Source organism: Poecilia mexicana, unplaced genomic scaffold (assembly GCF_051168715.1).
Source record: "Poecilia mexicana isolate PSO_F unplaced genomic scaffold, ASM5116871v1 scaffold_7, whole genome shotgun sequence".
Classification (NCBI taxonomy): Eukaryota; Metazoa; Chordata; class Actinopteri; order Cyprinodontiformes; family Poeciliidae; genus Poecilia; species Poecilia mexicana.
Genome location: NW_028263376.1, coordinates 28,753,041 through 28,778,443, shown reverse-complemented (window position 1 = coordinate 28,778,443; position 25,403 = coordinate 28,753,041). Strand labels below are relative to the sequence as shown.

At 39.3% G+C, this 25,403-nt stretch overlaps 1 protein-coding gene across 1 annotated transcript in view; it reads right to left on the bottom strand.

Annotated features, from left to right (window-relative positions):
* Window positions 1–6,678: 6,678 nt before the first annotated feature.
* Window positions 6,679–25,403, bottom strand: part of LOC148158461 (copine-5-like) — a 34,110-nt gene continuing 15,385 nt past the window's right edge. Inside the window, exons 7-8 of the mRNA XM_088007543.1 lie at window positions 12,492–12,555; window positions 6,679–6,786 (exon numbers count right to left, since the gene is read on the bottom strand). Coding sequence (XP_087863669.1) covers window positions 6,679–6,786; window positions 12,492–12,555 — 172 coding nt within the window. The remainder of the gene's footprint in view (window positions 6,787–12,491; window positions 12,556–25,403) is intronic.

The window sequence follows — 25,403 nt, the reverse complement described above, 5'->3', positions numbered from 1 at the left end:
AGGTCAAATGTGTCTGCTGCTTAATCTACGCGTTTGTGCACAAACATAAAACATCAGCCTGAAGGAAACTTTCTGTCTCTTCTCTATGGTTTCTAAAATTAGTTTTGACCACAAAGATGATGCCTTATAGCTCTACAGCCGCTACTGTCTGAGCTCAGGTTATGTCGAAAAAAAAGGTTATGTCAAAAAAAATACCACATGCCATTCAGCCAGCTTTTCTTATCCCTACAACATGTAGAGTTAATGCTTATAAGCTTTGTGCATGTCAGGTTGAGTGTGAATGAGGCTGAACATTGTAACCTGCTACCTAATCAAAGTCTTTTTTCATCCATGGATAAAAAAAGGAAGCTTGATTCTTTTGTAGCCATCCTTAAAGTAGTTCAGGAACTCTTTATCACCGTTCTGGTCCATAGCAGCTTTAAGACTCTGGTGTGTTTCTTTTTCTAATTAAATTGAGGCCAGCTCTTATTGAATGTGCCTCTATGTATGTCGGCACCGTAAAACGAGTAGCTCTCTGCAGAATCCTCACTCTTTCTGCAACCACTTTTTCAAACCCAACACCTTTTATTTTCAGATCGGCCACCTCCTGTAGCTGAATCAAAAGCTGCTATATTATAGCAAGAGATTTAATCAGCAGGTTACACCAAACCTGGTTCTCCAGTAGTACAAAAATAAACCCAAAGCATTGCAAAGGTATTCATATTCCTTAAAACTTTTCATATTTTGTCATTTTGCAACAACACTCAATGAATTTTATTGGGATATTTTGACAAAGTAGTCCATAATTGTTCATTTTTTTGAACAATTGAGATAAAGGATCTCTTCTTTGGGGGAGTCCTGGTGAAAACGGTAAAACACGTAATCTGGAATTTAAGGAAATTTTCACAAATAATAGTCTGATGTGGCACACGTACTCAGCCCTTTGACCTGTGAAAGACCAAACCCACTGCTTTCAGCTCATGTAATTAGTAAATGGAGTCCATCTGCTTATTGTTCATGGGGCTGTGGAGGAGCGATAGAGGTCTGCAGCCTGGGTGGGATGATGTGTTGACCGGACAACCATTTATTGAACCTAAAACATATTTTATTTTTATACAACAGTGGGACAAATGAGACCATTAGAAGTCCTGACTCTAGTTTGCCACAACTAGAGACACTTTAAACATGCAGAAGAAAATATCTGGTAAACATTTGTGCATCATCCTGAAAAAAAAAACATTTCGAAAGTTAAACATGGTGGCGACAAGGCTATGTGGATGCAAATCTTTAACTAGGCCAGAGGTGCAACTTCCAGCTGGACAAGGATACAAAAAATGCTGAAGGAGCTATAATTGAATGGTTTAGTTCAAAGTATATTGATTGCTAGAAGGGTCCAGTCAAAGTCCATATCAAAACCCATTGAGCTATTCGTATCATGGCTAGAAAGTTGCATGCTATGGATGCTCTTCATCCAATCTGACTGAGTTTCAGCTAATTTGCACAAAAGAAACAACAAAAACTTCCAGTTTCTAGATGTGAAAAGCTGTTAGAGACATAACCAAGAGAGAAATGGAAATGTTTTCACTGCTTTGTGTTGGTCTGTCAGATAAAAATTCAAATAAGATACAGTGAAGTTTGAGGTTATAATGTTGCAAAACGTTAAATAGGTCGAGGAGTAAGTCCTGTCAAGCAGCTATGTGGCTCCACTTTGTTTGTATTTTCACCACATACAGTAGAAATCCTTGACAGGTCTGTTGAGGATAAAATGAGAATTCATGCTTTTAATCTCACTATTAACTCATTTATTGGTATTAAATAAGACTTTCCTGAGCTTCTGGGGATGATAATATTTTACGTTTCTTGAGTACCGAGCAGAAAAATGGCCTTAGCTGCTAGTCATTGTGCAGCAGTTACCATGTAACCTATTTTAATCCACTGTTGGCTTGGTGCGCCTCCTATTTGCCACGACACGGAGTGTGAATGAAGAAAAATGTTCTGCTGAACAAATGGAGTCATCATCCCTTTAGAGTTTGAAATAAATGGGTCAGGTTTGCATTGTGACCTGGATTCTATATCTAAGCCGTTTAAAGCAGGGGAACACCATGACAAGACATCAAACAATACTCAAGAGGAAGCCTTGCGCTACATTCACTAATTATTCTCGAGGTTTCATGGGCAAATGTGTAGAAAACTGCTTCTTTTTTCATCTCCACTCACCTCATATAGATTTAACTGGCTCTGGCCTCTGCATAGCTCTTTGTAGCTTGTTGTGAATTCACCAATGAAATCGTGACTGGTGGAAAAAAACAAAACACAAAACGTGTGTCATGAGGACAATGAATGTAGTGAAAAAAAAACACAGCCTAACCCTACTAAAACACAAACTTTCTAATCTTTAGTCTGTAAATTATTTTTCCAATACTGGTAAAACTAATAGCAGAAATAGAAATTCAGGTTTAAAGCTATTTCATAAACAATCATAACATGGAGTGACAAAGCATAGATGATACTCTACAATACGTTTTACAAGTTGATGTTGATCATTACCTCCCATCTCTGTCCCAGTCATACACCTCCGCCTTGATTGTCCTGTGAAGACACCACAGCAAGACAAAAGAGTTCATTTCCATAACGAGCTCCAACTTTGATGCCAGCAAGAAGGTACGGTATTTATTCTCAACAATATATATTTTTATGGATAATGGGTAAAACTGAAACTCTAACAATCACATCATCTTGTTGTTTCTGTGCCAGACAAGTAATCTGTTATGTTTTCCACCTACAGCTAATGCAAACACAACATTTAAGATTAGAATATTATATCAGACCAATGAAAATAATCTGAATACAGCAAAGGTTGTTTCCAAAAGGTGCTTCCAGTCTCACAAACAAGCCTCATCAAAACCCATATTCTGATTGACGGCGTATGACTGTGTTAGCCTGAGAGGATTTGAGAAGAGTAAAGAAATGCTGTCTCCATCCTTTTGAGCTGAAACGGGGGGGGGGAAGAGTATCAGGACGCGTCCCTCAGCCTCCCGTTAGCTGCTGTCAATCATGTCTCAGTGGGTCCAAAAGAAGACGGGATGACAGAGGGCCGCCCTGAACTCATTCTGTCTGCACTGTTTACCCACATTATAAAGTTGTTTAATCCAATCTTTTTATTGTGAATCTTTTCTCTAATTACTGCTTGAACATTCAGTCCGAATCAGAGTAGGAAAAAGTTCATTTTCTGAGAGATTTTCGACACCATGGGAGAAACTACTAATGCATGTTGACACTACGGATAACTTCAGGCTGGTGATGAGTTGGCATTGAAATAGTTATCGGTTCCAAGAAGAGACTTAGAGCACCTCCTTAGCTTCAGTTGCAGTCCCCAATCAATCTCGCTCTCGTATTGCTCGCTGGAGTAGAAATGAGAGCGATTCCACTTTCTGATCACTAATGGAGCCAAGTGATTACAAGAGTTTTATCAGATTCGCAAAGCAAGATGTGATTGCAGAGAGCAGAGTGTGCTTCCTCCTTATTATTGTCATCTTGTCATTATCTTGATTTTTACTGTAGAAAAACATGAGAAACATGGAACAAAAGTAACATGAAGTATTTAATCCACAGTGCCTTGCAAAATTATTCATAAGCCTTCAACCTTTACACTTGTTGTTTGCACGTGTATCCAGGCACTTTAGTCCAACATCCAAGTAGTAAAATTCAGTGAAACTAAATACCTTTTTAGAAGTAATGTACTTTGAAAATGAAGTGTAACTGTGTGAAAGCGTCAGAGGGGAAAGGAGAGCTGTCAGCATCATGAAGAAACATCAGTCATAAATAAAGCTGTGGAGAATTTTTATTAAAAATCAATAACCAAACTCAGCATTTGAAATTGGAAAGAGCAAGACATGGCCGGCCACACAAATGATACAAGCAGTGATGAGGCCCATGATAACTCTGAAGACGCTTCAAAGATTCACAGTTCATGTGGGAAAAATCTTTATTGTAAATTCTATGAATTTGCCCTTTTTTGTACGAGTTGAAAGACGAAAGCCAACGTTGAAAGAAAGCTACGTGAAGTCTCGTCTGCAGTTTGAGTGGGGGAAACAACAAAGAAGGTGCTGTGATAAGATCAGGCCAAAATTTATCCAACAGGGACTTAGGAAGCTGGTCAAAGTTTATGGGAGGTAAATGGAGCTAAATCCAGCACCAAAAAGTATGTTCAAGGTGGCATAAATTATAATAAAAAATAAATCGTGCTTTGGTTGAGGTTCACCTTCCAGACAGACATACAACCTTAGACAACCAATTTGTCCTTAAAGAAAAAAAGCATAAAAATATATATTTTTAAACAGGATCACTAAGAGAAAATTACATTTTAAACTGAATTTTAAATGGTGCTAACTAAATTCAGAACAGGAAAAACCCACAGCAGGCCAAACTATCAATATCTGATGATAAAAGTGAGTAGAGCCTAAATTGCTAGGAGTTTCTTTTGCAGCATAAAGCCTCAAAGGGAATCAGACATCTTTCATGCCTCTGCTCCATCTGTCTGACCCAATTAGTTTCTCCGGACAGGTGAGCAGAGGCAGGATCGAAACATCGAAACGGGGAACCTTCGTTGACACCTGGTGTGGTGAAGAGGGCAAAGTTTAACATGTTCTTCTTCACTCTCATGAATATCTGCACCTACACACCTTGATGATTCGACACACACACACGCACGGACATACGATGACGGGCTCTTCTGTTTATCCCAACCCACTGTCAACATACACAGAACAACAAGTGCAGCCACTCTCCCTCACTATCTTTGTTTATCCTCTTATTTCTTATTTTGCTGTCGAAACTCCTACTGCTGCCCGGGTGCTTTGCAAGGCGACGGTTTGCCATGAAAAGAAGCAGATAAGATGGAAGATGCCGCTGCCAATAAGAGATGTGAAATGCTGAAAGGTTTCCACTGTTTGTGGGTGACTGAATGAGCAGATGGGGGGGAAGGAGGATTTGCAAAGAGAGAGAGAGAGGCCTTTATTGAACAGTGAAGCAGGAAAATTGACTCAACCTTGAATTTGATGCATTTCTCCATTTACTATTAGAGATGCATCGATCAGAAAATGTCCAATCACTTCTGTGTCTTTCAGTCACTGGAAATTAACAAATTCAATAAAGTCCTTTTTTTGAACTTTATGCTTCAAATGAAGGTCCTGGACCCTCTGCTACTGAGAGACGATTGCTTGCTGGAGGCGTGGATACAGGTAAAGTTTTACCCAATTTCAATCGCGGATATAATGCTCACGATGAAGTTTATCTGAAGTTGCCAGCGCTGTAAACAACCATCCTCCGGTGCGGAGGGAGAAGCGCTGAGCTGAATGAAATGACTGTTAATGTTAATTACTGAACGGCTTCGTTCACTTGCTCTGCTTCCGATGCCAAAACTGCAGGAGGAAAATCAAATCAACATCATCGTTCACAACTTCTCCTGTTCCCTGATTGGCCCGGTTGAAATTCTACTAAAGAAATCAAGCTCAATGGGAGAAAGCATAGACAGGGCATTGAAGGAAGATGAGAATCAAGTGCAACTGCGTAGAAAAGCAATTGCTAGGCTGGGACAGAGATATCACTACAAATAAAACCCGACTAAAAATCCCAGCAAGATCTAGAGAAACTCATCCAGGCATTTATCTTTAGTCGCATTGATGACTGCAGCAGCGTCCTTATAGTTCTGCCTAGAAAATCAATCAGACAACTGCAGCTGATCCAGAACGCTGCTGCCTGTGTTCTGACTAAAACCAGGAAGATGGAGCACATAACACCAGATCTAAAGTCCCTACACTGTAAAGCTCCCTGTAGCTCAGAGAACAGACTTTAAAATACATCTGCTGTTGTTGTATCAAACTTCCAGACCCCTCAGGTCTTCTGGTTCTGGTCTGCTCTGCATTTCCAGAACCAGAACCAAACATGGAGAAGCAGCATTCAGCTTCTGTGCACCACAAATCTGGAACAAACTTCCTGAAAACTACTATACTTAGCATGAATAGCTGTCAATTGTTTTCCAAGCAGACCTTGTTTGCTAACTTTGCTGTTGTCAGCACAACCTATTAGCGTGTAGCTGTTATGCATGTTATGCATTCACTGATCAGTAGAAAGGGACCATTTTTAGTTTTCAACGACTCCATAACACATCAGGGCTGGTGAAGGAAATAATCGGATGATTTTAGTCATTGGTGTGTTTAAATTATGTGGATCACAACAATGTGAGAGTTGGGTTTTGCTTAAAAACTCGGAGCTTTGGGGTTTGTTTGAGTATGTGAGTATTATTGAACATTAACTGTGGGAGACCAGCCAACCTACCTTTCATAGTCCCCGTTGCAGAGCGCTCTGACAGGGATGGAAAAGGGCTCCCACACAGGATTCAGGGTGTTCTTCACCACCTCGGTCTTGTGACAAATGGTAAACCTGGAGAAAAAGATCAACAGAAACTTACAACCCTGAAGGAGCACAGAGCTTCAAAACAAAACCAGGACCTAGAAAGAATCTCTCCACAGCAGCTTTGCTGTGTTCGAGACCAATTCTGTCCGCATGCATCTGTACGCAGCCGAGTTAAAAGAGGCCTCGGTATGAAATCTTTTGTACTCGACTCCTTTCATCTTGAATCTTTACGCACATCAGCCTGGCTTTAATCCCAGCACAGAGAAGCAGAATCCAGATGCAAACTCACGTGCCATCCTCGTTACTTCTATAGAAGACCATGAAGGGGTCTGACTTTCCAAAGAAGTCCTTTTTATCCAATTTGTTGGCACAGAACTGCATGGTGGCATAATCCTACAAAGGAAAAACCACAGCGAGAGTAAAGGACATTGTAAATCCGTTCTTTTGCCTGTGTCCCTCCTGTTGTTTGTTTATACATGCTGTTTGCCAAGATATAAAAGCACTGAAGCACCAAATAACGGGCAAAAAATGCCGACTGAATTCTAATAGGAAAAACCAACCACTGGGTTCTAGTTTGTGAAAATGTACAAATGCATTCATTACCATTTTTTTTTATTATGCAACTCTTGCATCGAAAATACCTTTTGTGTTCAGTATAATAATAGTAACGATGTGAGGCACAGAAACGGATTCTAAAACCTCGTACATGCAGTAATAGGCTGGGAGCTGCATATGAGGCTACAGCCAACAATACACCAGAAAGGCTGGTATTATTATAATTATACTCATTAGGCACCGATTCATTGTTCATTGCTGGATTAAGGACAATCTCTTTGCCTCCCAGCTCTCTTGATTCCTGATAGTTTCTCTATATTCTAAATATTAGTTTGCATTCCAGGATGATAAAGTGTTGGATGCTTAAATGATCACAAGAGGAAAAAAGTGACCTTATTGATGGTCACTAACAAACTTCAGCTCATCACTATTCAAGCTTTGATAAGAAACCAATCAATTAATACATTTCAAGGCAGGTAAAATCCTAAAAATGAAAGTTTTGTCTTAAATAAGATACATTTCACACACGTTTCACAAAACTCTGGTGTCACCTAATATTTTTTTTTATATTTTTGAGCATCATTTGGCTCTTTTCAGATAACGCCAAATTAAACCAGACATATTTAAAATTGCTACCACTTTAAAACACTCCCATACTTCTGACTTTGTGCATGTGTGACAGCTCAATGTGGATTCTTTGTTCAGCCTGACTACTAATTAAACCCAATGAAAATTACATGCAACTGAATGTGTCATTAATATCATTTTAAAACAGGTAAACATTGACCACAGTGGGATTTTTCAACCCATCAGTCAGAATGAAAAAGTTGGATGAAACTTCTGCAAGACACACTTTTCTGAAACGTTCCCATATCATCAGCCAACAAAACTATTTTCCTCAAAGTCTTGCAGGCGTTTAAATATTTGTTGAGATCTTCAGTGTTATTTTTTTAGCTCAATATTTTTCGCATTGTAACTCTCCCATGGCTGCTGTTGTCTCTTTCTTCTTGTTGAGTCACAGACAATGAACTTTTACTAAGACAATAAAATCTGCTTTAGATGCGACTCTGGGTTCTTTGCTGACCTCTTTATGAGACATCTGTGTACCATTGGAATAATTTTGGTTGGCCGGCCGCTCCTGGGAAGATTTATTAGTGTTTAATGTTTTGTTTTCCATTGTGGATAATGTCTCTCACTGGGGTTTAGTTACGTCTTAAAGCCTCAGAAATAGTTTTACAACCCTTTCAAGACTGATGAATGTTTTCGTCTATTCTTCAGTTACTTTAGATCGGAGCATGCTTTGAGTTTTTTGACATTTCTTAGACTTTGTCAAGTTTTCAAATTGTTATTAGGTTACTGTCTAGTAACTTCTTACTAAACAGTGGGTGTGTCCTGGGTGTGTCCAGTGAAACTGAACTTAGCTTTTTTTTAAAAAAGGCAAATCAAAGTTAATTCCTAATATTACAGGGACCGATTCCTTTGTCATTCATGGTTACATTGGTTTGGATGGGTATTTTTCTCCCTTTATAAAGTGAATCATAATCTAAAAATGGTATTTTGTCTGATAATAACATTAGTTTGATGGTCTAAATCATTCACCTGTGACAGATAAACAAAACTGAAAAAGAAAGAAAAGAGTGCACATTATCTTTTAAGGACCTGCAGTTTCACTATGTCAATTGAATAAAATAAACATTTTATTATAATTGTGATTTATGGGTTGAACTCGTATTTCTTTAAGATACGCTGGGAAACATTCGAGAATAAGTGCTTCTTGCATACAGGGATGTAAGAGCTGCTATTTTTACCATGCACGTCCACAGGCTTCTAGCTTTTGATGCTGCTATTTGATCTGAATCAGCAATGTGCTGAACACGGCCTCTATCGATTGCTTTGACCCACATCAGTGCGGCACGGTCCGTCTGTGACCTACCTCACACTAACCCCTATCATATCCCTCAGACGCAGACGCAGCACCGACCCGACTGCTCTGTTGAGGCAACTGCAGAGAGAAAAGAGTGAATTCCCATCCTGCACGAAAACACTTCGGAGTATCCTGCTCAAAACGAGCTAACTTCGTTATCTTATTCTTTTGTTCCAATAATAGTTTTTGATTTTTCAAATCAGCACAGATTATGGCGTAATAGAGAAAAGCTCATTAAAACAGCCCGTGCTGTCAGCTAAAGTGGCTGCTGTTCATCTGCTTTCATTTCCTTGCGTCATTTTCAATTATTATCATCGTTTTTTTAAACCAGCAGGCAAAAACGGTAGGGGGAGTGCTGATAGGAACCAAACCTATGGAGAAACCCACTGCGCTTTTTAAAACCTAAACTATGTCAAGCTGTCCTTTGGTGGCTTCTCGCAAGAACATCTTATTTCACATGTTCCCATTTGGTCTATTTATACAAATAATGCAACATAGCAAAAGAGTTTGCTTGTGTCGGTTGCCGAAGCCCTTTGGAGCTGTCCAAAACCCACCGTGCAACAACCCTGATGCAACCTCTACAATCAAACTATCATGGCAACAGTGCGCCTTAAGCCCTCATTAGGTGCAAGTAACACATACCCACTTTGGTGCTGTGCAGTGTTCCCTCATTAAGTGAGGGGAAAAATAGCAGAACATTCATTTCAGCCACTGAGGTTCAGCAACAGCAGCAGCAGCAGGGGAATACAGAGTGCAGTCTGCATGCTTTTCTCTGCTTTATCCAGATAGCGCCGCACAGGATAAGTGGCAGAGCGATGCTCGCTGTCAGTTTCCCCAAAGTGGGGCTCTCCTTTCAAAGAGCCACAAAGCAAGTCAGACAAAACCTGAATGCATGTTACATAAGCTTCCATGGCGTCTTCAGGACAGCAGAGTGCAGTGAATCACCCGGCGAATCACGTGCCAAAGCATTATGTGGACATTAACGCAGCTCTTTTGTGTGTTTCACGCATCAATCCATTTCCTCTCTTTGCATTTGTCCGTGATGAATAAAAGACAGAAGAGGAGCATTTCTGCAAATGTGAGGATGAGTTTGGTTCATGAAAGCACAGAGCGACATTTGACTATCTGAATTCAGTGCAAAACTGGAAGTATTTGCATAAGAAAAACACCTGACATAATCATAACAATCATTCAGAAAATAGGATTTAGTGCATAGTTATACAGTAATTCATGTTTTTATCCTCCATGATTGACTTTCTGGTGTTGCTTTATTCATAAAGACAAATGGATACAACTGAGAGCAAGCCTCCCATAATGCAGAAGTATTCATATTCCTTTAACGTTTTTACGTTATGCAACCACAGGCATCAAGGCATCTTGGGGGATTTTATATGATCGATAAACAAAAGCAGTAAATGATTGTGATGCAGAAGTAATAAAAAGTCAGCATTTTCACACATTTTTTGTAGTAATAAAACTTTGGAAATTATGGGATTTATATGTAGTCAACTTTACTGTGATACCACGAAATAAAATTCAGTACAACCAGTGGTTTCAAAAGTCACCTAAAAACGTAAATTAAACCTGTGTGAGTAATTAACTGTCAGTATAAATGCAGCAGTTCTGTAAAAGTCTAAAAAGTGTTTGGTAAAGTTTTAAATTGGGGTTACCTTATGAAACAATTTTTATATAATACACAGAAACAGTATTGGTACATTGTAATGTTTGAATAAAATCCCAAACCTAAATCCAACTGAGAATCTGCTGTAAGGTTGATGTTTAAACACACAGACCGTCAAATCTGACTGCGTGGGTAAAATTGGTAAAGACATAATTCAAAAGACTAGAGGCTGTTAATGTACCAATGATTTATCTAAAACAAATCCGTACAAAATAGTATTACATTTTGGGTTTAATTTAATGTGACAACATTTGAAAAATTGAAGGGAATATACACATTCTTTTTCAAGGTGGCGCTGTTGTTTGTAAAATATGTATGAATTATATCTCTTACTATGTGCCTAATATTTTTATTAGCAATATCCTTGAGAATAAAGCTTAGTATCTGCTTTTCTACCATATAAATCCTGCATTGAATTTTCCTTAAATTCTCTACTTGCTATGCCTAATCCATTTGTGGTGTGCGCACTGTGGTTTCCAGCTGGAATATGCAAAGAGGTTTTCTCAAAACTTAAACCAGAAGGAGCTGCAGAGAGACCAGGAGGAAGATCTGAGAGCAAGCCAACCGCTGCTCATATGTGCAGGAGCAAACGGCAGCCAGGAGGAAGTCTTTGATCCATGCAAAGCCTGTTGCTCTGTCTAATGATACCTGGCAAATCCACCGCAAAGGCTCGAGCCAACCCTGCAGAACTTCCCCCAGTTGATTCCCACTCCGCTCAATTTTTCCTTAAATAAGAGCTGCAGGCAAAGCAGCACCTCAGCTGCCGACTTATTGGTCACAGGCGGATTAGTTGATAAACACCGTCCAGATGGACGGCAGGAATCCTAAGTCATCGCATTTCGGTCATGTGGGACATCGCCCGACAGCAGCATCTTCACATCTACTTATCTGTCTTTTATTCTAACTGCGCTCTCTCAAGCTGCCGAGGTAATAATGTCTTTCAGGGTTAAAAATCTGTGCAAACAGGGCAGGTCTGGAGTGGCGCATCTTTCCATCCCTAATTGGCCAGAAACAGTCATTTGTACCGGTAATGATCATTTGCATTTATATTACTAATTCGCCTCCTGAAGAGGTGCTTTGCACTGATGTTGCTAACCGCCATCATTGCAGACGCAACGCACCTCACGGAGGGCCCTTCAATGAGCAAGAGCGCCGACACACGAGCGTAACAGGGCAGCTTATAGTGGCAGGTTCATTATCTGCATCAATCTGATCTGCCTCTTCCTAACAGAAGACTATTTAAAACTAAGTCGGACAAGTCAAGTCAGGTAAAACTGCAGTCAAACTCCATGAAAGTACAAGTGAATTAACATAGCTTTGAACTCTCAGAGTATTACACGTTATGTGGTGCAATAAAACGCGTATATGGTCACTTAGTGGGTTACTGTACAGCCTCTAAGGGAGGCCCAGTAGTGCTGCCCAGAATATCTTACTGCTCTCTGCTGCTATGCTGGCACAGCCATAATGCTGTTATTTACTATCTTCATTTGGCACTGAGGAGAGGAAGCCAGCGAGTATTACCGGACACTGGTTATTAATGTGGACTCGTGGATTAACACCACACAGCAGAGTAAAGGCCCAATTTAGTGATTGGAATAAAGGCGGTCTCATTAAATAACAATTCATGCTTGTAGCATACTCACTAGGTACACAATTTGCAAATGACAAACGCGTTCGCTCGGCAACACGGCGTATCCTGCTCGTTTAATGAGAACATTTATGATACGATACATCTCACCGACGGCACAGATATGAAACATCCCGCTTTCCCAAAGGCGTGTGGGCAAACATGCATTCGCACCACTTTGTGTGTCATATTAAAGCCTGATATGCCTTTGTTTAGGTAGACGGATAAAAAAAATAAAATATCTCATTTATTAAAAGCATTTATTGTAAAAGAAATTAGAAAGTAAACGGGTCAAAACTTTTTGGACTTACTCTGCAGTTTCCAAGCTCTTCAGCTGATAAGATTATGGTTCCACATGTCTTCCCAGGTATGCCCCTGTGGGGGGGAAAAACAAATCATTTAAACTTTTAATAAAAGCAACGATCCACTGCGCACCCTTAAATTTTTATCGTAGCACAATCTTCCCAACAAATTCTTCAGAGTAAAATCTGACAGAGTTATAATTTCCAGGGACAGGTTTCACTTTTTCTTGTAGTTCTGACTTCTTTATTCTTTTTTTGTGAAAAAGTTTAGGGTTTTTTTTTTCTACACATTATCGTAAATTACTATTACCCTAGTTCAGCTATAATTTTGAAGCTTTTAAGAGTTGCTTGTGTTTATCTTCAACTTATCTAGCAGCAAATCGAAGGGTCTCTGCCCAGATGTGTTTTCATATCTCACCTTGTTCAGGGACTTTCTTGTAATATGTCAGCTAAATAATATACGAGTCAATTTATACACATTTATTGCACATTTTTCTAACATTTTTATGAGGTGACTTGCCATATTTCAGCACTTCATGCACTTGTGAATAATATGTGAACTAAATTTAAGTGAACGCAGAACAAAATGGATTTTCAATTTATCAATCATACAGTAGCTCTCCCGCTGCTGACATCCTGTCATCTTTTTAGAGTAAAGAGGGAAATTACATGCAAGTCCTGCTGTGGCCTTAGCTGGAGTCCAATCATTAAAAGGTCAAACTTGCTGCGGATCCTCGTCAAGCTGTGACAGCTGACGTGGCTGTCACCTAACGCTGGATTCTGTCCGTCTGAACCAGAAGCAGTTTGTCGCTGTAGCAACAGAGGCTTGCGTTGCAAACAAAAGCCCAAACTTTCAGCATCTAAACATTCAAGAATGGGTTAGACAAAGACGGCCATTAGGAAAGCAAGAGTGCTTTTCTCCTTGCACAAGAAATGTTGCCATTACTGCTGGTTTTACAGGTCCAGCTGATTCCACTGCTGTTTCTCTCAATATCCAGTCCTGTAACACATCTAGTAAAACGCACCATTAAAGTAAATCAGCTCTCTAAGGCGTCGAGTTTGATCAATACCTCTACATAGATCCTGCATCCAAAGGATCCAGCTTTAAGTGCTGCACTATCTTTGTGGAGGAAATGTGTGAAGTAAGGCAGCTGTAGTCGGAGGGCAGACATATTTAATCCTCCCGCTCTATCTTTTAAGGTCCGCGGAGACTCCACTCAAGGTGAATTAACTTTCCTTGAATTATCGATGTTTCGCTCCTCCGACCATTCGCACATCAAAGAGTCCGTAAAATGCCCGGCGATAAACCCAGTAAACACAGCAATAGAGGCCAACTTATCTCCTTATAAAATCAAAGCAATGGCCAGCACTCCCATCAAACCGGGAATTAAAATCAAGTGAACGTTCAAGAATCGGGGTCGAGACGAACCACTCTGCCACCATCTCAGCCGCTGATAAGTGAGCAGGTACCGAGGGGCCGATGGTCTTTTAAATTAGTCATGCATTATTGAACACCGCGTTTTCTCCGGCGCCTTCTTGTTAAAATGTGAAGAGCAAGCACAAGCTGAGCGCATAAATAAGTTCCTTATTTGCTGACGTGTCCGGCATGTGACTCTTTGCAGGTTTCCTTACGAGATTGGACGTTTGGTGATGTGAAAGCTCTTGCACTAAACAGACCTCATGATGATGATGATGATGATGATGAAACGGTTTGAAATGCAAAGAGGTGGTCTTGCTTTCTGTTCATGAACAGGGTGAATGCTAAGAGGAGCTGAGGGAATCTACGCAGCTGCACATCGGAGCATTTGAATATGTATTTCAATCCAGTCAGAGGACATCAGTGCAGAACATTCAACAACAGCAGAAAGTCTACGCATCGAAATGTGTGTCTGGAAATGTCTAAGCTCACTTTCTAAGTAAAAATTCCGATTCGTGAAATTTGGACATGGGACAAAAATAACAGTAAATCGTGATTCTTATACTTTAAGAATCAAGAAGAACGTAGCTGAGGAATTGACACCTAATTTAAGGCAGTAATGTGTTTCAGAAGGTGCCATAATTTTGAGGCGCTGCAACACTCGACACCATTTGCATTGCTCCATAATTCATACAGTCACTCCTGTTTGCACCCAACAGACTCTGTGCCATATGGTCCTGACCAACCCAATGCAAAACACCAACGCGCACAATGTTTATCGATTCCGCCTGAAGGCCTTAGCGTGCCTCATGTTTACACTCGGAGCAGCTTCACGTCTGCCGTCACCTTTCAGCAGAAATTCACGACATCAAACAAATCCTCGCGAGGAAGACAGACAGGAGAAGACAGGGATGAAACAGGACCTCGTGGTACAGCATCGTCCTTCATCAGTAAAACAAGCAACAGGAAGAACAGCTGTCATGCTTGTCAGTAATGCTGAAACAGAAAGGTAGCTGCAGTCGTCCTGACAGGGTCTCTGTTTGATGAAGTGAATCGAAACAGATCAAGCAGCATATTTCAGCTCATTGCAGTCTCCTGCAAAACCTTTTTTTTTTTTTTTTTTTTTTTGAGATTGTACAAAGAAAACTTGTGCTCTCCTTTAGCCCAGCAAGAGCCCGTGCATGATAATAGTCATTAATGTCGCAGGTATTCCGGTTCGGCACGAGGCATCCATAATTTTCCCACCAGAGGTCGTTCGCAAAGCAACTGTTATTTACAAAGTCTCCGTTTTCCGTTCCCCGACGGCATGGGGCTGAGATAGATGGAGGTGGGTGAGTTTAAAGTCCAAAGAGGGAAAAGGAAGCTATTGATGATGCAGTTCACACCAGGTCATTAGGATGAAGAATGGTCTTGATATTTAACAGCCCAGAAACGTGTCACGCATACAAAAGTGAGGGCGGATCATCCTCTCGATGAGATGAGTGAGAATCCGACAAAAACAAAATTATCCTTTCACGCTGCAGTTGTTGCTGGGTTTGCTTTTTTATGTTTGGTTCTGAAATGGAATAAGAGCAAAAAGCATTAGTTTTGTAATTTTACACTCAAGTAGAGATGAGCTTATTAAATATATTGTTTTGTGGGGTAGGCGCAATTGCACTAGGAAATAACAGGAGAAAATGATTTGATTGTTTTATTTTCCCAAAAGAAATTAGTGATTGTTCTGGGCAGCGACTGGATAACAAGCAGAATGTAAACAGAACCGTAAAAAAAAAAAAAAAAACAGTGTTTTATAAGGCTCGACGAGCTCTTTGGGATGAAGCATGTGATTCTGTTTTCTCCTGTTGGTTAAATTAATGTTTTAGATTCTCTAACTAATTTTAATGTTAGACTGTTTTTGAGTAGATACAAAATATAGGTTTCAAATTATGGTTTTCTTTTATGGAAGGGGATAAACAATCCAACTCAACATGAACCTCATGTGCCATTCTTGGTGAAAACCAACCTGAGTTGTAATATCTGGGGAAAGAAAATCTCTTTGGGTACAGATTTTCCCCAGTCTTTTATGCCAAATTGTTTTAAGTCAGCCCCATTTCACTTTTTTCCTCATGTTTAAGGTGATATTCATTTGGCAGGCCACTCAGAAATCTCTCTTTTTTAATTATTGTCAGTGATGGATTAGCTGGTGTGCTTTGGATGACTGCCCAAGTTTAAATCTCAAACTGATGGCCTGATATATTTTCTGGTACAGAGAAAAGCTGAATTGTGGCATGTAGGTCCTAAAACAGCAAAGCAAGCCTGGTGCATCGGATTAGCACCGTTATGTTTGGCTGCTTCTCTCGTTTGTTTTTGTTTTTTTTTGTGTTATTTTCAAACCAGATGTGACAGGACACACCCCTTCCAAAAAGTTTCAGATTTGTGTGATAAGAGTACAGAATATGGATATTTACAATGTTTTGACGGAAAACGTGAGACTCATTTTCTGTGTCCTGTTTGGTAATTTAGCTTATGACTCTCCCATGGAGGCCATTTTTTGCTCAGCATCTTTCTTATTGCTGAATAAAGAACACCGACCTCAACTGAGCCCTGCAGGGTTCAGATGTTGCTCTGTGTTTTGTGACTTCCTACATTAACCCTCTTGGTTCTTTTGGTAAGATGGCCACTGCTGGGAAGGTTAACCACTGTTAAAAATTGCTTTGTAACTCTTTCTATATTAATGAATGTCAATGACTTTGCTTCCAATCACTTCTTGAATTTCTTCAGATGCATCATCATGCTTTTTGAGAACTTTTAGCCTTCTTCATGCTATCAGGCAGGTACTAGCTAAGATATTCCTTAATTTTACAGCTAATCAGGCCTGAGCGTGTCTACTCAAAAAGAACCAGTGAAATGAAAGCAATTGTGGTTAATCCATGACTTAACCAGTGGAGTAGTTAGCTTTTACTTTGGGTCAAGTTGGTCTGGATAGCATTTTTTTCCCCTTAGAAAATGAAACTATAATTTGAAAAGTTCATTTTTATTTATTCTGGTTATTTTTTGTCTGATGCTACAGTTTGTTTGACATTTAAAAACTGTCTGTGTGACAAAAGAAAAAGAAAAAATGGGGAAATCATTACCAACATAGCACTATCATGAAATCAAACCGTTTTGAGTAGATTCAGAGAGCAACAAAAAGGCGACAGCAGCTGATTTGACTTTGTGCCACTGTAAATGTTTGGGGCAGTGGGCAGATCATAGCTGAACAGAATTAGAGAGGGTTCCCAAAACTCTGTGAGGGTTTAAATGGGATTACGCCTCTAATCCCCCTGATCTACATACCTTGATAAGCATTCATAATCCCTCACCTCCACAGGATTTAAAAAAAAGATGATGAAAAGTGCGTTGACTAATTCTAAATGGCACCAGAGGATACGAGCGGTGGTTCTTGGAGAGGAAAAGAGCGCGGCTCCACTCTGGTAATACAAGATGAGCTCCTGTTTGTGTTTAAGGAAAGGTAACAGCCGGCAGCATCCTGCGTGAAAGCACTTTGAACGTTTGGCAGAATGAGCTCAAGTCAAGTAAGAAGAAAATATAATACAAAGGAGAAGAGAGACGTAAAAAAATGAAAACAACAAATTATGGTTTGTTTGTTGTTTCAGGTACGATGCACATAAACAAATTCATTCCGTTTGTAGTTTTTCTCAAGTTTTCAAACTACAGCCACAAACTTGAGATTATTTTAAATGAACTTTAAATAGAGCAACTGCAAGCAGGAGAAACTGAAGAAAACCTACATGGTCAGGTAGAAATCTGAACGCATTCATTTGTAATCAGCCCTCTATAATCTGATACCCCTAAATAAAACCCAGTGAAACAAATCGCAGCAGATAGCCAGCGGATAAAGTTGTGGATAAGTTTGAAGCAGTTCTAGGTCACAGAGCAATATCCTAACCTTTCAAGGTTTCTTTCTCAGTTCATCATCAGAAGATGAAAAGAACACGGCACAAATGCCAACCTGTCCAGACGTGACCATCCACGAAAACAAGCAGGCAGAGTTAGGGCTGCGTTATGCAAAGAAGCAGCTGAGAAGATCTCGATGAACCACATAGAGCGATATCCATGGCAACAAGAAATCCTTTAGTAAACCATACTAAATGTGGCTTTTAAGCAGCTTTTGCATGCCACACTTTTCAGATTTATACTTCTACAAACTTTTAAAAATCATAGTCTGCGTTCTACTTTAAGTTTTGCAACATATCAAAATGTGAAAATATTCACAATGTAAGAATACTTATTTGCTATCCTTAAAAAGTTCCTTGCATGTCCCATTTCTTTTTGCGGGTGTTCTGCAAGACCGTCGTTGATGTTTTGATTACATAAATTACACTGCAGCTTTAATTACTATAATAGTGTTTGATTTTTGATTTTTCTTGATTCTAAATAAACAAGGCTTTCATCAACCACCTGCAATCCAGAAATCGCTTGTTTTGAAAGTAAAGGAGAAGATTAGGAGATCCTGTCAGTCACTTGGGTGCTTTCTCGTCTAAATGCAAAAAGTAAATAAATAAATAAAAAAACATGCTCAGGTCTCAGGGAACACAGCTCTTGTGTTCTCGCTTACCAGAAAGAAAAAACTCATTTTCTTTTAAACACATTGCTGCCACAGGCAAGAACAAAACATTTCTCTGTCTCTCTATCAGAGTCCAATGAGTTTTTAAAATTTGTTCTGTTGTTGCTCTTGTAAAGAAAGCTGCACTTTATCCAACTTTCCATTTGCAGGGAAGCGACATCAAGACATGGCAGATTCACTTTTCCTTCACTGCTGTTATGTCAGTATCGAGCGAAGGACCTTTAACCCCCATTTCTGGCACCAGGTAGAAGTAATTGAAGTCTTGGTGCAATGGTTCACCCTGATTCAGTTCACCAACAAAGAGGTTTTTAAATGGTGCAGCAGATTCTGGTTGAACTCTGACCTTCGGAGCAGAATTACCATATGGTCGTGTCAGAAATGAGGACCCTGCGCTCTGAGCTTAGAAGAAATCAGCTAAGCTCGCCTGCTGAGTAAAAACCTTCGCTGCCCTTGCTCGCTCTTGCTCTTAATGCCTCCATTAGCATGCAGACAAAAATCTAATGCCTCACACACACAACGGAGTTTCAAAATCTGATCGCTTTCACCCCTCCATACAAAGCAGGGATATTTTTTTCAGATTTTGTTTCATATTGTAAGCAGAACTTATGAATCAAGTTAGCAAAGAGATCGCTGTTTTATTTTCCGCAACAAGATAATGCCTAATAAGTCTCCGCTTCACCGGACCATGCTGGCTGCTGTACAGTCAGCACAGTCGAGGTTTTCCACATCCTAAGCAGGAATCCACATTATTGGACTGGGGCCCTTGTTAGTGTTAAGCCTTGGAGCCTAATTTGGCATTTAGTGAAGCAGCAGAATGTTGTAATTGTGTGTGACGTTCAAAGGCAAGGGGGTGTTGGCTACTGTAAGCCGGCTGAAGCAGAATGTAAATTATAACTCTACAGGGAGTGTCAACTGTTTTCAGAAAGTGAGCAACTGATAATTTCATCACACCTAAATCACATGCATAGCTCCTCTCCAGGCCTCTGAAGAACTTGAGGAGATTGTGGTTATGAGCAGAGTTTCCTTTAAGAGTTGCAGGGCAGCATCTCTGTAACATAACTGGAGAACCTGCTTTAAAGAAACTTTTTTTTTTTTTTTTTGCTTTAGAGAAACTTGTGGATGGAGTTGGTTGCTTTGTTTCTAACAAAGCAACCTTGCTGGTAGGTTTCCTATCCACAAGCTAATTTGCAAACCCAGTCAGAAAACACAACACATTTAATTATGGGTTTGATTTGGAGTAAATCTATGAGCTTTTCTTAAACTCATAGATTAAGAAATTAGGCTCTCTGGATTAGGCTCTCCATAGTTTCTTCACAGAGGAAATACAGTGCATCAATCATAAAGCTGCTAAGCGTAATTAAGTCTGTTTATACATCAGTTCACAACTGTGAAAACATGACAAGAAAGCATCAAATTCTGTGGCTAAGCAAGTTAAATAGCTCTTTAACAATCACCTCAAGAGTTATTATTATAAATACTCACAAAAAACAACAGAGCCCCCTAACTTAAACACAGTTTGATGGGTCTGTATTCACTCTCAAACAGCCTTAAGAAAATAATTTAAAAACTAAAAGTGAAAGGGAAAACATACTTAGATCACCTAATTATGGCGTGTCGGTGAAAAGGCTCAGAGTTGTTACGGTTCACCACCCGCTTCACTTATACTTAACCTGAACGAGGAACATGCAGATGTTTTGAACCCCACAGATGGTTGTTTTTACCTCTTTTAGTGGATATCCAAGCCTCCATTATTCCCACCATGACCTTAAATGCTTCATCATTAAAGTAGAGCAGCTAAACATCTCGATAAAAAGGTAAAATCAACAACGTTCCTGCAACCATCTCTACATTTACGCAGTCAAAAGGACTTGGATTAGGGCTCTTAGTTTGACCAAAAGTGAACTCTTTTACTTCCCACTCATTATTTAAATCTGTGCTGCATTTCATCACAGCTGAAGCACGGCTGCGTAGCCTCCAGTCAGTCAGCCAGCTAACACGCAACTTTAAAAGAGCTGCGAGTCTCTGAAGTAGAGATGAGACAAGGGAGACACCATGATTTCAGGGAGTAAATGTGGTTACAGTGAGTTTAACGTTTTATGAGTATAAAATCAACTAATGTTTTATATTCTGTTCTAGTTTTAAGTGGGATATGATGGCAATGTTATGCATTAGGTTGAATAAAAAGCCTTATTATGGATATTGTACTTTATCTGCCTTAAGGCTCCAACAGACACCTGAGTAAAATTGCTTTTAATTTGTCTTGGAAGTCCAGATTCGGCTGCAAACTGAAAACCCAACGGGTTCGTCTGACTGATGTGGTTAATCAGAGACGTTCACAAGTGAAGGTCCAAGAGGACGGCGTCGACGGACTAGTCCAAGCCTGGTCTCAACTCTAGATGATGAGTGAAACAATCAAAACTGCATTGCTTGTTTTAGGGCATTTTATTTAACAATTTTTTTTTTTTTTTTTTTGAGGAAATGTATTTAACATACAAAACACTGTTTTCAACTGCAACACAAGTGTAAGTCAAAACTCATTTCAGTTCGGGTCCAACTCAAACCTCAGAGATTTTTTTCTACTAGTTTTTTGTACGTCAAAGTTAAATCTGAGACTTAAGTCACCATATTTTATTCCTTCAACAGGATCATGGTGACTCTGGGACCTCTTCGCATGTCAGAGGGAAATATATCCAACCCATTTGGACCAAACAAACCAGAAACCACTTAAGGAAACAAGGAAAAGTTCTGTAATGGCATTGGCACACTGAGTTGTCCTGAAAGCTTCTGAAACAGTTTGATTTTGAAATGCTTTTTCCAGTATTTTTAACTCAACTACAGAAGATCAAGAGGTTAAGTAAAGAGATTTTCTGCTTTTGCATGAACCAAAACTAGTTGCAGTGAAAAAGCAGCAGTAAACGTAATATGTGTGTAGAGGAACACAAAGTGTGATAAACAGAGAAAGCAATGAGGCTAAATGCTGACTTGTAAACATATTTATTTTAATGTGGTTATAATCAAATTAAAAAGGCTAAGTCTGTTTTGTTTTGTTTTGTTTTTTTTGATCATTTTCCACTGAAAGGCTTTGAGTTACAGTGAACTTTGACATAGTAGCAAACATGTGTACATATAACATATGTTGCTTGTTTCAAAAGTGAAGGAAACATTTTAAAGTGCTGCTATGTTTGCTTCCAGTCCTTTGGTACTTATTTTGTAGTACCACCAAGTCATATAGTTAATTATTCTAGTGTATTAAATTCTGACTTGCTTTGGGTGTTGGATAAGAAGCCGTTTAGAGAAAATCCAGAAAGATCTTCATCTTTTCGATCTTCACTACTGTTACCCCGTACGCTGCTCATCACTCAGAAACTGTGAGCTGGTGGCGTTTAACATGTTCGCCCTGCAATGTGTCACTCAAAGTTTGTCCTTGAAAAGTCATTATTGATCGCTGCTGCGGCCTCGTCACTCGTGTCAAATCCAGTTTGGATGTAATTGGTTTGCTACCATCAGGAATCGGATGGACGCTGTGTTTTCACTTTGCTTTGATTGAGTGTGGTGAAACAAACAAGTACGCCATATAATTAACTAAGCTTCCTCATGGTTTTGATTAAATATTGGCTTTTTAGCAGGTATTTCATGCTTTATCCATACTCACATAATCATCATCAAAGGTTTTTTTTTTTTTTTTACAAAGAAAATCTTAGTTCACTTTTAAATTTTTTTGTAAATTCTTCCTGCCGTGAATCTAAATGTTTCCACAGAAAATAAAATAAAAAGAAATGTCTCTCATTGACCAGGACCCTCAAAGAGCTGTTACTTCTATGAACTTTGTGAGCTCAGTTTTTCTCTCTATTGAAAGCAGTTCTGCAGCCGGACTCGGACTCGGTATTGGTCTGCTCTCCCAGTCTCCAGATTCCTGCTCATAATGGGTTTGGTTCTGCTGGAGGTTTGCTTTGCTTCAAAGAGAGTCATGGCCTCCAATTGTGGCCACATGCTTTCAAACTAAGAGGAACTGCTGCCAAGTAAGTAGTCCGATTCAATCTTTTGGGTTTCCTTAAACTGCTACCTTTCACCTGGCTTAACAAAATGAAATTGATTGTAGTGCATTATAACCTCGATCCTTGCAAAACTGTGTATTCATAAACCCAATTTCAAGTGGCAGAGGAGTCAATTTGCCCCCAATCTCAGTCCCGTAAAAGAACCGGTACAGCTAGGAGAAAGGAGTCCCGCCCCGTATGTTTTTTATCTTCTTAACATCTTAGATTTAAATAGATTTTAAGCTGGAGCTTTCCTGTGATTGTGTGAGTTCACTTCTTTCCACCTCAAATATACTCAGGATGACAAAATCTTCCCCAGAACCTTCAAGGTTTAATAAGATCAGATTTTTAAATAACCTGATTTAAAAATTGGCTACATTAACCTCACACTTCTACTTTTCCAAACTGTCAAACTTGCTTTCTATTTTTTTTTTTTTTTTACCTCAGATTTCTCCCAATGGGCCTGGTGATTTTTTTGCTCAGTTTAGTTTGAACCAAGCAGGCTGATGTCTTAATCTCATCTTTATAGTTTCATTCTCATTTAAACTGTTTTATGTAACCCTCCTCCTCCTGCTGAACTCCTCCGTCTCCTCAAGAGGTCTGGAGAGTCTCGTCTGAAGTCTCACACTGCTGATCCACCGCCACCAGACTCTGGGGAAGCTGTCTTATCCGCATAGCTTCATTTACATCACAGCACCACTGATGCAACATGTCTTGTTCCAGAGAAAGTAAAAAAAAAAAAAAAAAAACTTTGAAAATGGTTTAATACGTTTGTAAATGCTGTCGTATAAAATTACTTCATCTTCGCCAGCTTTTCCTTTTGCAGAATTCAACTCTAATAACAGCATTGCCTCATGTAACTTGCTCTGTATTCATTGCACACTGATAGCTCTGTAGTATCTAAAAGGCTGCAATCGTCTAAATAATTATGCATCTGAATATTTTCTAGATATGACCCCGTTAAATTTTTTCCTCTTAATGTGAATCTGAAGAACGTCGTTTGCAACAGTACGATCCAAAGTTTCTGCTGTGTTAGAAAACTGTGTTGCTGCTGCATGTTTTGCTCTTTCACCTGCGTTGTCTCCACTGATCTCATGTGTCTGGCATGCAAAACAAATGTTACGTCTGTACAATAATAATGTAGGACTCTTCCTGTCACTGAGGTGCAAATTTCTACAAGCTTTTTAGGTAGTTAGCATAGAGCAAGGATGTCAGGATTTTCCTTTTCGTTGTTGGGCTGATGCAGAGCGCTTTATGATGATGAACATGTCATGATGTTTTCCTTAAGTCAATATGAAAATTGCTTGACAAAAGTTAAAGTAGTGCAAGGAGATAAATAAAAAAAAAAACACCTGTGAACCAAAAATAGTTTGGTCTCCCAGAGAAACTGTGTTCATTTTCCCAATATTTACCGTTTCACCAAACAATTATTCTGGCAATAGTGTAATTTAGGATTATTTACTCTTATGTAAACTTTGATTTTAGTGGGAGTTTGGATGGAGGGCTGGGATGAATTACAGATTTAATTAATTTATATGTGTTCCTCTACACACACTAACATGTCTGTCACCAACAACCGCATCCTGTTCAAAGTGTCTCAGATGCCCTTTCTCCCTCATTCTGATGCCAAGTTTGAACTTCAGCAGGTCATCTTCACCACGTCTAGATTGCTAAATTCATTCAGTCGCTTCCATGGGAAAGACTGAGATGCTATTTGTGTTAAACTGATGAACAACTTTACTTAATAAAGTAGATCAAAACGGTGGCATCATGTTACCCTGTAATAAGACCTTTAGGTTGCTTTTTATTCTATGAACTTTTTTAAAGGCATTTTTAACTCTTTCATGCAGAGTGGTCACTACAGTGGACAGCTGTCTAAAAGCCATTTTCTTGTGTTTCTTGTGGATTTTTATGTCATAAATCCACACAGACCACTGAAGTGGAAACTAATGCATCATAAAATACACCATCAACTACTGGCCATCAGCTGCAAATGCAAGAAATTATTTTTGTTACATCCAATATGGCTGACAGACAAAAAAACATGCCGTCCGACCCGGTCCCTCCTTCTACTGTAGATGAATCTAGCAGGTAAAAAAAATATATATATATTGTGACATCAAGATAACCCCTAAAGAACAATATCATTGATGTATTTTTCAAATAACAACTTTGTATTTGGAGAAAATTACAATTGATCACCTAAACAAAATAAAATAAAATAACTTTTTTTATGCCTTAAGAAAATAAAAATAAAAATTGGAAAAAAATCCTGACACAAAGAATCGTAATTCATGCAGGAAAGGGTTAAAATAAAAGAAAAGTTTGTATGTCAGTCGTCATTTATATGGTCAGTGTTTGACTACCAAAATGAACTCTTATGAATTTCCAAGTTGGAGTAAATCATCACTTCCTCTACAGCTCTGTCGCGGTCGATGAGGAAAGCTGAAATCTTCCATGCGATTTAAGCGGCGAAGAGTTGCAGCGTGACACATTTCAATTAATTTGCTTGACTTGACATTACCTGTCCTTGAGGTGACTTTTGCATTTATGCATAGCGCACCGACGCTTAGACAATATATGTCGTATCTTCAAAAGGAGAGCGTGAAAGCCGTGAAGACAGAGAATGAGGTTTGAATGAGCTAAACGAATAAATAAATTATAAAGAGCACAGCGAAAGAAAAGGGGGTCAGGCCGGGAAAAAAAAAAAAAAGAAAAGAATCTGGCAGATGTAAGGAAAAGGAATAAATGAAGGATGAAGTGTGGAAAATGGAGAAAGGGGAGCTGATGTGCTTCTTAAGCAGGCCATTCGACGCAGCGTGCCTTTGGAGGGCTCGTGTAAGCATGACTAAAAGATTTCCCCC